Below are 13,582 nucleotides of genomic sequence, written 5' to 3' on the forward strand. Positions count from 1 at the left end.
GAGCGTGTACGTGAAATGTTGTTGCCTAGCATCCATGCCCCAGAGAGAGAGCACATATCGGCACACTGGCTTGATATAGTTGGCACCCCACTGACTGGCTGCCTCTGCTGGTCCACCCTTGGACCACCCAGATTATTGTCCTGCGTACAAGCTCTAACTAGTTTTTAATCTCCTCAAACAGATTTTCAATACACACAGACTTTTATTTTGGAAAATAAGACAAATATTATAAACAACTAAGGAAAAAAATGACTAGGCCTGATGTTGAAAATGTTGTTGCTGACACTGTGCTAGATTAAAATTATTTACTAAGCTAATTTACAAAGGATAACGAAAGAAAGGAAGAAAGGAAAATGAGTAAATTGGACTGTAAATGAAAATGAGTGATGAAAATTGGCAATTTGTCTGACACTCACCGGTGGGCCACCCACCCGGAAAATGCTGAGTAAAAAGGCAGTGGGCCGCCAGCTTTGCCGTCAGCAGACAACAGTGGTCCCCTATCCTCTTGCTATCTGGGTGCTAATGAGGTGGGACATTAAATGTTCTTTAATGAATAATTTACTTTCAATCTACAATTTTAGTAGAAGGGTTGAGCATGAAAGGGGTTGAAAAATATCACCCCAAAAAAAAAAATGAGAACATGTCCTTTTCTTCCCCTGGTTTTCAGAAAATGTAAACAGCGCAAATTCCTGTTGAACATGTGATTTGTGGAACATTCCAGATATTTCATAGATGTGAATGTGTTCAGGTAACAGGACTGAGTGAATGTTTAGGGACTAAATGAGCATTTTTCATAACCTGTAATGGACGACTCATGTCACAGAACGTTTCAAGTGCGAGATGTTAAATAGATTCACACATTAATGCGAGAATAATCTGATTTTTTTAAATATGTAAGGGTTATATTTCAAGGTAAGGAGTAGTAATAGTGAGCTGGAACAGGTAAAAATAACATTTTCTAAGTACTGATTGGTTTTATGTGTCTTGGTTTATCACATGCATATGGGTTGTTGTGAAGGACACTTTATCTGTGTGTAAAAATGTCTTTTATTAGTTTCAGTATAAGTGGGACACGAATGTGGACCCAACTAATAAAGAATTAACTGTCATTTGGGAGACATTCATAAAATTCAGACGTCACGAGGTTAAAATTCGGTGTGCATTAGAACAGGAAACAATAAAATGTGAAGAATTTCCACAGCAAAAAAGAAACTGAAATCAGTTAGTGGAGCTCAGTGTGGCAGAACTGGGAAGTCAACAAACAAGACACAGGCAGTTAGAGGAAGTGTGGAGTGAATAGGTGCTTTACAAACATGAACTAAGAAAAGAGGAAAGATGTGATATGAAATATCATTACACACATTTTTTTGTTGTTATTTTAAAATATGAAAATAGAAAACAATGAAAACCTGAAAGTAAATTATTGTGATTTGTGCAGTGATTTATAGACAGATCAATAGGCTAATCATGTTCATGGATTCTGTAGGTCAGTAGGAACATTCGACAGTGAAGTTAGTAAAGACAAAGATAAAGAGAGTAAATCATGCAGTACAGACATAAAATCTTAACATATTCAACATTAGGGGCCTTTTTTGTGCAAGCATAGTTTAGCGGTATAATGCCAGTATATTGCTAATTTAATTGGCTGCAAGCTCATTTTTTCCCCATTTGCTATTTTGGTGGCCAAAAAATATTATTATTATTATTATTATTGTTATTATTATTATTATTATTATTATTATTATTATTATTATATCTAATGATGTATAATTATATGTTATGTACTGATTTATGTAAAACACATATATGTAACACACACACATTTTCTAAGCTGCTTATCTTTCTGGGTTGTGGGGGGAGCTGGAGCCTATCCCAGCAGTCATTGGGCGAAAGGCAGGATACACCCTGGACAGATCACCAGTCCATCGCAGGGCTATATGTAACATAAAACCAATATTAATTAATTAATTAATTTATTTATTTATTTGTTTGTTTATCTGTTTGTGTTTAAGTTATTAATTGTTCATTGTGCTATATTTGCCATTTCCCAACCTCATCTGTGCTGGGTTAGCCCTGTACTGTCACAAAAATATTCTAAATATTTGTCAGCACCACAATTTTGCATCTTTTTTATGTTTGTGATCATCATGAAAAATAGACTATAGTTCAGTTAATAACTGGGGACAGATCACTGATGCGGTGAAAGAATGTCCACATTACACAGAAGATGAAGCAATTATACACTTGATTGTTTAATGCTGACTGCTTTAACTCGATAAACGTGAAAGATCAGTGGCGTCTCTTGCAGGATGAGCAGTGTCTCTGGGTGTGGAAGTCAGAAACAGAGGACATTCACTGGCTTACTGCTCAATATGGGATGCAAGCTCTGCAAGAAACCTTGGGGTAATAGTGTCGAGACTTTCTGCACTCTGTCCTTGTGGTCCCCAGGACTGGGTTGAAGATTGGTCCCCAGGACTGGGTTGAGAAATGGACCTCAGGACTGGGTTGAAGATTGGTCCCCAGGACTGGGTTTAGAAATGGACCTCAGGACTGGGTTGAAGATTGGTCCCCAGGACTGGGTTTAGAAATGGACCTCAGGTCTGGGTTGAGGACCTGTACCAAGAACTGGGTTGAAGACTGGTCCCCAGGACTGAGTTGAGGACTGAGCCCAAAGACTGGGTTGAGGACTTGTCTCCAGGACTGGTTGAGGACTGAGCCCAAAGACTGGGTTGAGGACTGGCTTCCAAGACTGGGTTGAGGACTGGTCTCCAGGACTGGGTTGAGGACTGGGCCCAAAGAATGGGTTGAGGACTGCCCTCCAGGTCTGTGTTGAGGACTGGACCCAAAGACTGGGTTGAGGACTAGCCTCCAGGACTGGGTTGAGCACTGAGCCCAAAGACTGGGTTGAGGTTTGGCCTCCAGGACTGGGTTGAGGACTGGGCCCAAAGATTGGGTTGAGGACTGAGCCCAGAGACTGGGTTGAGGACTGGTCTACAGGACTGGGTTGAGGACTGGCCTCCAGGTCTGGATTGAGGGCTGGGCCCAAAGACTGGGATGAGACACTTGGCACCCAATTTCCCTGAAGAATCTACATTCCATTAGGAGCAATGGATTCCAAAAACTGGGAAGTTGAATTGAGGAACTGAGGAGGACTTCCTGACGAACCTTCGCTACTAGACACTGTGTGCCTACACCCAGTTTGATGTTGCTGTCCAAAAAGAACTGGTGCTCCATGCCATCTTACATTCACACCACAAACCTCTGCGACAACATCTCCAGGTCTTGACTGACACCCCTAGTAGTGGTACCTCAAGAAGAGAGTGAAACATACATGGTACAGATTACTGACTACCTGATTAAAATGGACTCTGTAAACCTAATCCACATGATTACTGTATTAAAGTAATGCAGTCTGATTACCTACTGTTATTTTTTTTTATGACATTTGTTTTTAATGATTCATTTATAATTAAATAAAGATGGATTAAAACATTTTTTAGCATGATGACTTGATCACATGATGAAACCTTCACTGTTTAATGAAACAATCTTGTGGGTGGCCTGTAATTGTCTGCATAAACTATGAACACCTGACACTGACTTTTTATTTTTGGGGGATTTTGTAATGTTGTTAGAGCGTGATAAAAACATAAGCAGCAGAATGTCTTCAAATGACAAAGATATCCTTTGCACCTCACAGGAGTTTGAAGGGTTTTACAGTCTCATTCAGGGATTGAAACTTTAACTTTAAACAGCACATGTGATGAAGCAAAGGACAAAATAATGCTTTTGACCTTTGCTACAAGTTACTAAGACACAACTGTCCAGTCAGCTTGGCTATTTATGTTGCTTGCAAAAGTTTGCAATCAACTAACAGAATGATACAATATTGCATGTTTGCCACTTGAAAAAGTTGTGTTTTATGTGCAGAAGTAGTTTTAATGTAATCTTGGTCTTTCTCAGGACATGTCTGTACTCCATCATGTGGCTTTGGCTTATCTCCTATGTTGGTGAGTCAACCTGCTCTGTATGTAGCCTGTACATTTACAGTTGTCCTGACTTGCTTGTAATAAATATAAGACGGAGTTCCTTTTAGCAGTGGTTCTCATTCCAGTTCTCAGGGACCCCAAACAATTCAGATTTTTTCTCACGATGAGCCAAATCTAGACACCCTGGGAGTCCTTGAGGTTCAGTTTGAGAACCACTGCTCTGTGGAACTCTAGTAGAATGTCTTAGTCCATCCAGCTCCTCAGCATAGGAACTGAGGTTTGTTAGACTCTATTCTTCTCTTTTTGGATCCTTTTGGTAATAAAGCTCCAAAGTGAGAGGAGGGAGCAGTCCAGGAGCTGAACCAACACAATAGAATGAAATTAAACCCAAATTCAAATCTTTTACCATTTCACTTAGGTAAACTGGACGGAGCAAATGTAGCTAGTTACTGTCAATCACAGCTTGCTATGTAAATGTCTGGTGTTGATTGTTAACTGTTCTCTTTCTTCCCACAGGCTCATCTCCACTCTCCTCAGTTGTTCACACATGGTCAGGAGTTGGGCTCCAGGCTGTCCTGCCCTGTACATGGAAGTCACATGTGGACGCTTCATCCCAGTTACCGTATATCCAGTGGGAAACCGTGACCGACACCGTGTTTGAGCGGATCGGAGAGCGGAGCTTTCAGGGAGAGGCCTTTAGGAATCGGGTGGATGTCCCTAAGGAGATGCTGGAAGAAGGAAACTGCTCACTGTTTTTCACAGACGTCCAGTTCGGTGACGCGGGGATCTACGAGAGCTATCTGGTAGTTGGTCAGTCAAGGATCAAGAAAAGGATTTTCCTCCAGAGCGTCCAGCTTTTGGTATTTGGTGAGGACTTGTTTTGTCTTATTTTAGGTGCATGGCAATCATATACAAAAGTTTGAGCCCCCAGCAGTGGTCACCAATCCTCTTCCTGAAGATCTACCTTCCTAAAGGTTTCACCTCCAACCCACATCTGAACCACCTCCTTCAGCTAATAATGGATCTCTGAAACCAAAAATTAGATGGTTCAGGTGGGGCTGATTGGGGTTAGATCTACAGTCTGCTGGAAAGTAGACCTCCAGGAGCAGAGAACATACTTCTGTTTTGTTTTATGCTTTATCAGTCCATTAACATCAGCAGGTAAACTGAAACTGTTCACTACAATTTGCAGAAAAATGTCAAGTTTGTGTGTAGGATGTGCTTAGTTTTGCTTAGAAAAAGATGGTTCTTCAAGGGTTCTTTAGTAAAAAATGGTTGTATATAGAACCATGAACACTCAAAGAACGCTTTGCATAATTAAATGTTTGTTTTTATGGTGAAAGTGTTCTTCAGGCTGAAGGAGATATGCGCTATAAATGGTGCTATATAGTGCCAAAAAGGTTCATCAAGCTTGTAGCAATAGAAGAACCCTTTTGGGAGCTTCAGAGAACCCTGTTCAAAAAGGTGCTAAGTAAAACCATATGCAACACATTGTCCATCAACCTGAAACTTCACCTTCCGCCAATCCATCCCAAAAATATTGGTGCCAAATTAAGAAAATTGTTGCTGGTCATACAAGATATGGCAACCTACTGAATCCTCCTCTAAATTACTGTAAAGGTAGATATAAGATGTATGGACATTGCTGACTGGTAAAATAAGAAATTTGGACCTTATAGGTAGGTTGTACAAGCTAGATGTAGTTGAACATATGTAATAAAGTAAACACAGAGTTGCCACTTGCGTGCCTCTCAGTATCCAGAATGTGTAATATAGGGGTCTGCGTAGGCATTGAAATTAAAGCCTGAACCTGATCTACATCCGCAATTTGACACACGACCCACCTAGGACTGACTGGTACTCCTTAATTTGACTGGTACTGCTAAGTTTGACACCTGACCCAACCAAGCCTAATTGGTAGAGCAAAAATTGTCTGGTACTACTAAATTTGAGAGCTGACCCAACCAGGCCCAACTGACCTGAGCAGGAGTGACTAGTATAGCTCATTTTAACTGGCACTGATAATTTTGAGATCTGACCTGAACAGGCCCAGAAGGCATTGATAAATTTAACTAGTTCTATTAAATTTGAGACCTAAGTGGACCAGGCCCAACTCATTCTACAAAATTTAACTAGTACTGCTAAATTAATTTAGCTGGCACTGCTACATTAACACCCAACTTTACCAGGACTAACTGGCACACTGTGAAAAAAGAAAAGTTGGGTCATCTTAAAAATTTAAGGCAACTTACTTCAGAGCTTTTTGAGTTACCTCAACCTGAACTCCTATTCCCTCAACTTGAGTTCACTCAAAGAGGATATGAAGTATGTTGGCTTGACCTAACCTTTTTTTTCCACTTGATCTCTAGTGTAATATAATGGATGTTAAAAACTCTTCGGGGGCCCAAACTTTCCATCTTCTCTCTGATGTCTAAATACCTTTCATATTAGTTGTATAACAGTTACTGGTTAAATAATGTTACGATTAATAACTCCTTACTAAGCCTGGAATTCATGCAGTTAAACGGTAAGCATACAAGCCTTTCATGTAAACAGGTGTAACTGAGGTAAATTCATCCTCCTTCTCTCTGCAGATCATAAGCTTAGGTGTTCAGTGGAGAGCGGAAAAGACCTGTTCTTGGAAACGTACACAAGCCATGCTGAGACGCTGGTGTTCGAGAGCAGTGAGGGCCCTGGGTGGATCGAGCTGTGGCAGCGAAGTAAAGAGAGAAACAAGAACGGTACATCCCGAGTGGAGGAGGTCGAGGGGAAGCTGGTGGTCAGGAGGATCAGAGCCAGAGACAGCGGGATCTACAAGGTGCTGGATGCCGATGGGCTGGCACTGAGCACAGTGAGGGTCTCAGTCACAGGTAAAGCCATAGAGATCAAGAATATTGTACAACACGAATTATCATAAGTTGGTAGATTTCAATTCGAACCACTTCTCAAGTTGTTAGGCCTTATCAAAGAAATATACTGCAGTATGTTGCAACTCTAAATAAAATTGCAATAATCTTAGTATATTACTGTAAACAAAGGGAAAGTTCTGATTTACATTTAATTACGATTTTGAAGCATTTTATCAAATTTAACTTAACTAGAATCTCTATTTTTAACTGTTTCTTTTTCCCTTATAGATCCTGCCCCAACCAAAGCAACAGATATTCTTGAAAAGCAGAGCGCTTTCAGTAAGTAACTGTATAAAAGTAAATGATTGATATGTGACAAAATCTACAGAACATCTACAAAATAGTCACATTTCTACTATTCATGCACAAGTTATATATATAATTTTTTTTCATATACAAAAACAATGTTGCTGCTTATCATTTTAAAATGTGGTCAAAAACGTATTCTTTAATCACCTCCATTCTCATCATGAATGACTTCTAAAGAAAACTTACCACATTAACCTCAATTAGAAGTTAAGAATGTTTTTCTTCTGCTGTAAAATTACCAGTTTAGAGATTGGAGGTTTTGTTCCGAGTGTGAGAATATGCAGTTTTTACTGTTTAGCTTTAGGGCAACAAAAGGTCATCATTTAGGGACGTCTGTCTGGGCCTACAGTTACTTTGTTATACAGAGCCACAGCCCAGATTAGTGATTTCACAGATCTACCACTGGATTTAAATCAAGATCTTTAATTCAACATCTGAATGATGAAATCTAGAGCTGGAGAACTCTAAACTCTGCAGTGCTGAGGCTCTTTATGAGGCTCTCTGTTAATCGTTGCAGGAGGATTTTAAGGTCTACTAAGTGTTTCTTAACTTAGCTGCTGATAGCTGCTTGTGAAATCAGTCAGATTAAACAGGATTGTAAAACATTCTGTGTGAAGATAAATATTAATGCAGTTGTATGTATGCCATTGTCTGCCAAAGATCTGTAAAAGATGACCATCTCACATTGCTCTGGCTAGCTCCAGAGTTAGATTTAGCATTAGCTCATCTGAAGGGGCGGTGTCCTTCACTAAAACCACCTCGTCATTAGACATGAAAATCTGCCACGTTGACGTCCAGTGGATCAAAGATTTCCTGCGTTTCATTAATCAGATTTTGTCAGTAATCTGATCAACTCGTTTACATGCACTTGAGTAATCAGATAATGGGAAACTCCTGATCTACGAGTCACACAGTAATCAGATTTCTGCTTTACAACCAGCCAATAAACTCACAGAAGAAGACGTGAAGTTAATCGTGATATAAAACTCAAACTTCATGCTGAGGCTTTTTTTAAACATCGCGCCGCTTTACCTGAATATATGAACAAACATCATCTAGAAGATGAAGAATATTTAAATCCTTCATTTCATCAAGCATGTATTTGGTTTCAGTGTCGCTCCAAAAGTGTTTTACTGCGTTTTGCAGCGACGCTGCTCACTTATTTCCGGTGCTGCAGTCTGTTTTCAGACATATACAGACTGAGAAATGGAAAGAAATCAGAGTAAGAGTTTACAGCACTGAGAAATCTGATTACTGAGCTAAATGCCAGCCTCTTTATTGAATTTCTTAATCAGATTTCTAGACCTTACTCCGATCTAAGAAATCAGAGTGTGCTGTTTACATGACCATTTGAATAATCAGATAACTGCAGAAATCTGATTATGGTCCGATTATTGAGTGCATGTTAACGCACTCACTAACTTGTCAGAATCGGGACTTTCTCAGAATTTTGCAAATAGTCATTGTTGGGAAATATGCATGACATGTGGGAAGCATTTAACCGGAATGTTTTCTCTCTCTCTCTCTCTCTCTCTCTCTCTCTCTCTCTCTCTCTGTCTCTCTCTCTCTGTCTCTCTCCCCCTTTCTCTCTGTCTCTCTCCCCCCCCCTCTCTCTCTCTCTCTCTCTCTCCCCTTTTTTCTCTCTCTCTGTCTCTCTCCCTCTCTCTCTCTCTCTCTCTCTCTCTCTCTCTGTCTCTCTCCCCCTTTCTCTCTCTCTCTCTTTCTCTCTCTCTATCTCCCTCTCTCTCTCTCTGTAGGCAGTGCCAGGGTGAACAGTCCTGCTCTCTGTGTCACTGCTTCCCTGCTGCTCTCCACTCTCATACTGAATCTCCTCTGAGACAGAGCTGCAGTCTGAGTTGACTGCTAATGCAGCTCTGCCTGGTCGAGTCACGGTGGGTGGAGCTGATCGACTGCTGATGAAAATCAGAACGAGTGGGTGAGGCAGTGGCTCAGTGGGACGGGGGTCCACACCCTGAACCTCAGGGTTAGTGGTGCCAATACCAGCTAAGGTACTAGGGGCAGTGAGTAGTAGAGATTCGCCGAGTCTAATGTCCCTGACCTTCCTCTGACCACTGCCTTTGTGCTCTTGAGCAAAGCATGTAACCCTTGTTAGCTCCAGGGGTCCCAATATGGACCCCATCTAATTGAGCATGTGGCTGACTAGCATACTAGCTTTCGTTTGGTCTCTGTGGGTTTTATTTTGTGAAAAGCTCTAATTATAGCGTTTCATTTAGCAATATACCTGCTAGGCCTGCACAGATGGTCAGGTACTGATGTTTGGGTGGTGGACGACTCTCAACCTTGCAATGATAATGACTGAAAACTCCAGCAGCACCGCTGTGCCTAATACACACAAACACCAGCTCAACGTTTGCATTCTTTAACAATAAATTCATTCAAATAAGTTCAGACCAGCACTGGGCATGTGCACGGGTACCTGGGTACTGTGCCAATGTTTGAATACTGAAATCATCAGGCTGCGTCATGAAAAACCTGAGAAATATACAGGCAATTCAGAGAAATGCTAATTTTTGTGTTAACTAAACTGTAAAGTGTGCTCATATTTTTAGTATAAAATACTGAACTTGGCTGCTACAACACACGTGCGCATTATGAAGGAAACATTGTTAAAGACGTGACTGAGAAGGCAGAGCTAGCGCAGCTGTATTGCTAACTACTGTAACTACTAGCTGACGTTAGCTCGGTCCAGAAACAATGAAAATACATTTCTCTGACCAACTAGCATGCTGACACATCGTCCACTGAGTAGAAAGACCTAGAATATAAGAAAACAAGTCCTCACCAGCGGTTAGGTGTACTGTTAGCATTAGCTCATCTGAATGCTAACTGCTAAGCCTCTGTTACTCATCCAACATCACAGCTTACTGATTTCCCTCAGCTATTTTGAAACAGTAAAACATGTTTTGACTGTGATGTGATCCAGACGCCCTAAACTTCACAGATGTACGACTAAAGACTGAGAAAACCTACAAACAAAACCGAGATTTGAATAAAACCTTTCGTTTTCCACCCAACTTTCACTGCAGAAAGAGCTTCAGCCTGACGGACAGAATGAAGCACTACATGCAGTAAATGTGGCTTTTTAAGCAAAGAGGCAAAACAACTGGAACCTGTTGGCTAGTTTGGATAGCAAGTATGCTAGCTAGCACAATAGCTTATTTAGCTGATGTCAGCTAATCTAGCTGAAGCTTTATTAAGTGACAGATCACATTAATTTTAAACTTAATAAAACTTCAGCTTGATCAGTTACTCCGCTAGCTAGCTAGCATACTTGCTGTACAAACTACAACCGTTTCAGGCTGTTGTCCTTTACACACTGCATTTCCTGTATGTAGCACTTCAGTTCTGTCCTTCAGACTTTTCCTGTAATGAAAAGCTCGTTATTTGAAGCTTGTTGAACATCACAGGTGTTTTAGTAGAGTTTTACATTTGTACGAAGCAAAGTCCTGTTGAAAAAGCAGCACAGACCAGTGTGAATTCCATGCTAGTCTCAGTTGGCTTGTGCTGGTCTTTTGCTGGTTTAGCTGGTTAACCAGTATGGTCATGCTGTGGTTGACAAGCATACCAACATCCAAAACACCACACATGCGGTTTTGCTGGCGACCGGCCGCACCGATCTGTGCTGGCTTTCCTAGCCGGGGTGGCTGCAGCCGATAACTAGATTAAACTACAATTCTCTGTTAAAGAGACTCAGTTAAGTCTGTATTCAGGTATTTAGTCTGTATTTAGTGTCTAATTAAACTATCAGAAGAACTGTTGACAACGTGCTGCACTCAGAGTGAAACCGCAATATTTACATGAATTTACATGTAAATATTTACACAATATCTTACATGAATATAACTTTCATAACACTTTCACACAGTACCGTGCTACTACCACATCAGGGTCACTGCAGTGCTGAGAATGGTCCACCACCCAAACATTACCAGGTCAACAGCGTTCTTTTCTATTAAATACAACTTGTGCAATATGGATTCAAACTCATCTAATTATATCCAGTTTTCTCTTTGTTATTATATTTCTCATAAAAATACTTTACTTTGTTCATTTAATTCTGTTTACATCTTCTTATTAATTATTATTGCATGATTGCTGTTTGAAATGATTTTCTGGTGTGTGAATAAATATGGTATAAAATAAAAATGTGTTACTAAATACTGTCTAATTACGTGCTCGTCTTGAATCTTAAAGAATGCGTCAACAATCAATACACGGCTCCTTTAAAAATAGAAGAACAAAAAGAAACACAGAAATCTGTGATCTGAAGATCGGTTTCACCTGCACACCACCAGGTGGCGCCATGAGCTAAAGTATGCTACACTACAAGGTAAAGGAGCTAAAGGGTTCTATTTGAGTGATGCTGTAGATCGTATAGATCTACAGTCCTGCAGGCTTCAGCTCCAACCTGATCCAACTGATTACTGCTGTCAGACGTCCTTCATTAGCCTGATTAACCTAATTCCATTTGTGTTCCACAATGAATAGCATTAATAAGCATGTGACTTTAGGAATAACTGGTTTGCCTGAATGCACTTCTCTTATATCTACACAGAGTGAAACTGAAAGTAAAATAGGGAATTACTGTGCATAAAATACATAAACACAGAATAAAAACAAGAGTCAAAAGACAAATAAAATTATTTATTTATTCTTGCAAAATGTATTATAAATGTACTATTCTAAAAGATAAATAAAAGAATAATAAAAGTTTAGAGTTTTTAAATTATGCAAAAATGTTAAAAAATGCCGTTTGTACACACACACACGCATATGTATATATGTATATCGCTGCCGTCAGAACCAAACCTTGTGTCTCCATTTTTGACCGTTTTTCAGTTTTTGACATAATTTGAAAACACCTGTTGCCCTTTACATTGTGTGTAAATGTCATGATGAAGGGACCAAAAGAAACGACCCAAAATGACTTGAAAATATTCTGGTTCCATTGACTTACACTTAAAGTAGAGTATGTTTTTTCCTTCTCCTGTAAAGTTACTATTTTGGAGATATGAGGTTTTGACCCAAGAACCATGAAATGAATGTATGCAATGATTAAAATATATACACTGATTAAAATCTTGGCAGTGAGTGTGTTTCTTCTTTTGAAAAAAAGGAGCTCTTGTGAAACTTGTGAGCCACTTTGAAGAGCAAAGTTTGGTTTTAGACGTCTCTGTGATGCCAGATGGATAGGTTGATTTCCATTTGATTTAATGGAATGAGTTATTGATCAGATCAACCAGGTACTGGACAATAATGCCTATAAATACTGGGCTTCCTCGAGGAAACGTTTGAAAGTGGTGAAGCCAATGCATTAAGATACGTAATGTCTGGGTTTCAGTCCTCGTCTTCAGTCATTTCCACTTTTAGCAACAACTGTGTCAGTGTGAGATAACGTACTTAAGAGGAAATGATGGAGACGTCTGAATCAAATTAATTAATTGCAGCACATTTTTCACTGTAGATTTCCAGGAGGAGCATTACTGACCACTACAATAGAAGAACCCACTTTGGTTCCCTTAACCTTTTCAACTCCTTGAGACCACTGGTGATTCCTGAACGCACTTCGTCATATTCTTCATAACTTTCATATTTCATAAGCTACATTCTAAAGGTGGGGGTCGTATGAGAGCTGTAACTGTCTTCTTTCCCGTCAAATAGATGGGTGATGTACTTTTAAACCCTTATAATAAAAGAAGCTGAACTTTTTTGCTTGCACATTTTTCCACAAATCTGGGCTATAAACTATAAACAGATCGGCGTCTCTTCAGTGATCTGCTCTGTAAAAATGACTTTTATAAAGTAATACAAAGATTTTTGGCTTTCAGCAGTAAATTGTAAGCATATAGCAATATGTGTATCATAAAACATGTTCTGTTAATTTGAGGAGAGCTTTTACAAAAAAAAATAAATAAATAAAATAAAAATTTACATTTATTTCATGCAGTTACTGAATAATTTGCCTTACGATTTGGTCATGTAAATTCAGATGGACAAACCAAAATATACCCTGGAGAATAAGAGTTTACAAACCTTTTAATGGATGATTATTTAAAGAACTAATCCAGCTTTGTTCTAACTAATCTGTGGCCTCGGTATCGTATAACCACAGATCAAGTATTCTTCTATAGAATCGCTCCAAAGAACACTTTTCACAGCTTTGTTGTTTTAAAAGGTAAGTCAGGACACTTTACAGTCAGTGTATTTTTAGTAAAGATTTGTTTTCTTGTTTCATTCTTGGACTTCCCCTGTTCCTCTAAATACAAGGGTGGTTTGACACCTCAGTGCAAAGGGGACTTCACAACTGAAACTGTGAACCACTGGTATAAATTCCCAAATCATATATATACTTTC

The 13,582-nt window shown here is 39.5% G+C and overlaps 1 protein-coding gene across 1 annotated transcript in view; it reads left to right on the plus strand.

Moving 5' to 3' along the window:
- Positions 1-11,457, plus strand: part of LOC118802856 — a 13,218-nt gene extending 1,761 nt beyond the window's left edge. Inside the window, exons 2-6 of the mRNA XM_036563277.1 lie at positions 3,964-4,010; positions 4,506-4,856; positions 6,584-6,859; positions 7,127-7,177; positions 8,965-11,457. Coding sequence (XP_036419170.1) covers positions 3,964-4,010; positions 4,506-4,856; positions 6,584-6,859; positions 7,127-7,177; positions 8,965-9,044 — 805 coding nt within the window. The 3' untranslated portion in view covers positions 9,045-11,457. The remainder of the gene's footprint in view (positions 1-3,963; positions 4,011-4,505; positions 4,857-6,583; positions 6,860-7,126; positions 7,178-8,964) is intronic.
- Positions 11,458-13,582: the final 2,125 nt, after the last annotated feature.

The sequence above is a fragment of the Colossoma macropomum genome, unplaced genomic scaffold (assembly GCF_904425465.1).
Source record: "Colossoma macropomum unplaced genomic scaffold, Colossoma_macropomum, whole genome shotgun sequence".
Classification (NCBI taxonomy): domain Eukaryota; kingdom Metazoa; phylum Chordata; class Actinopteri; order Characiformes; family Serrasalmidae; genus Colossoma; species Colossoma macropomum.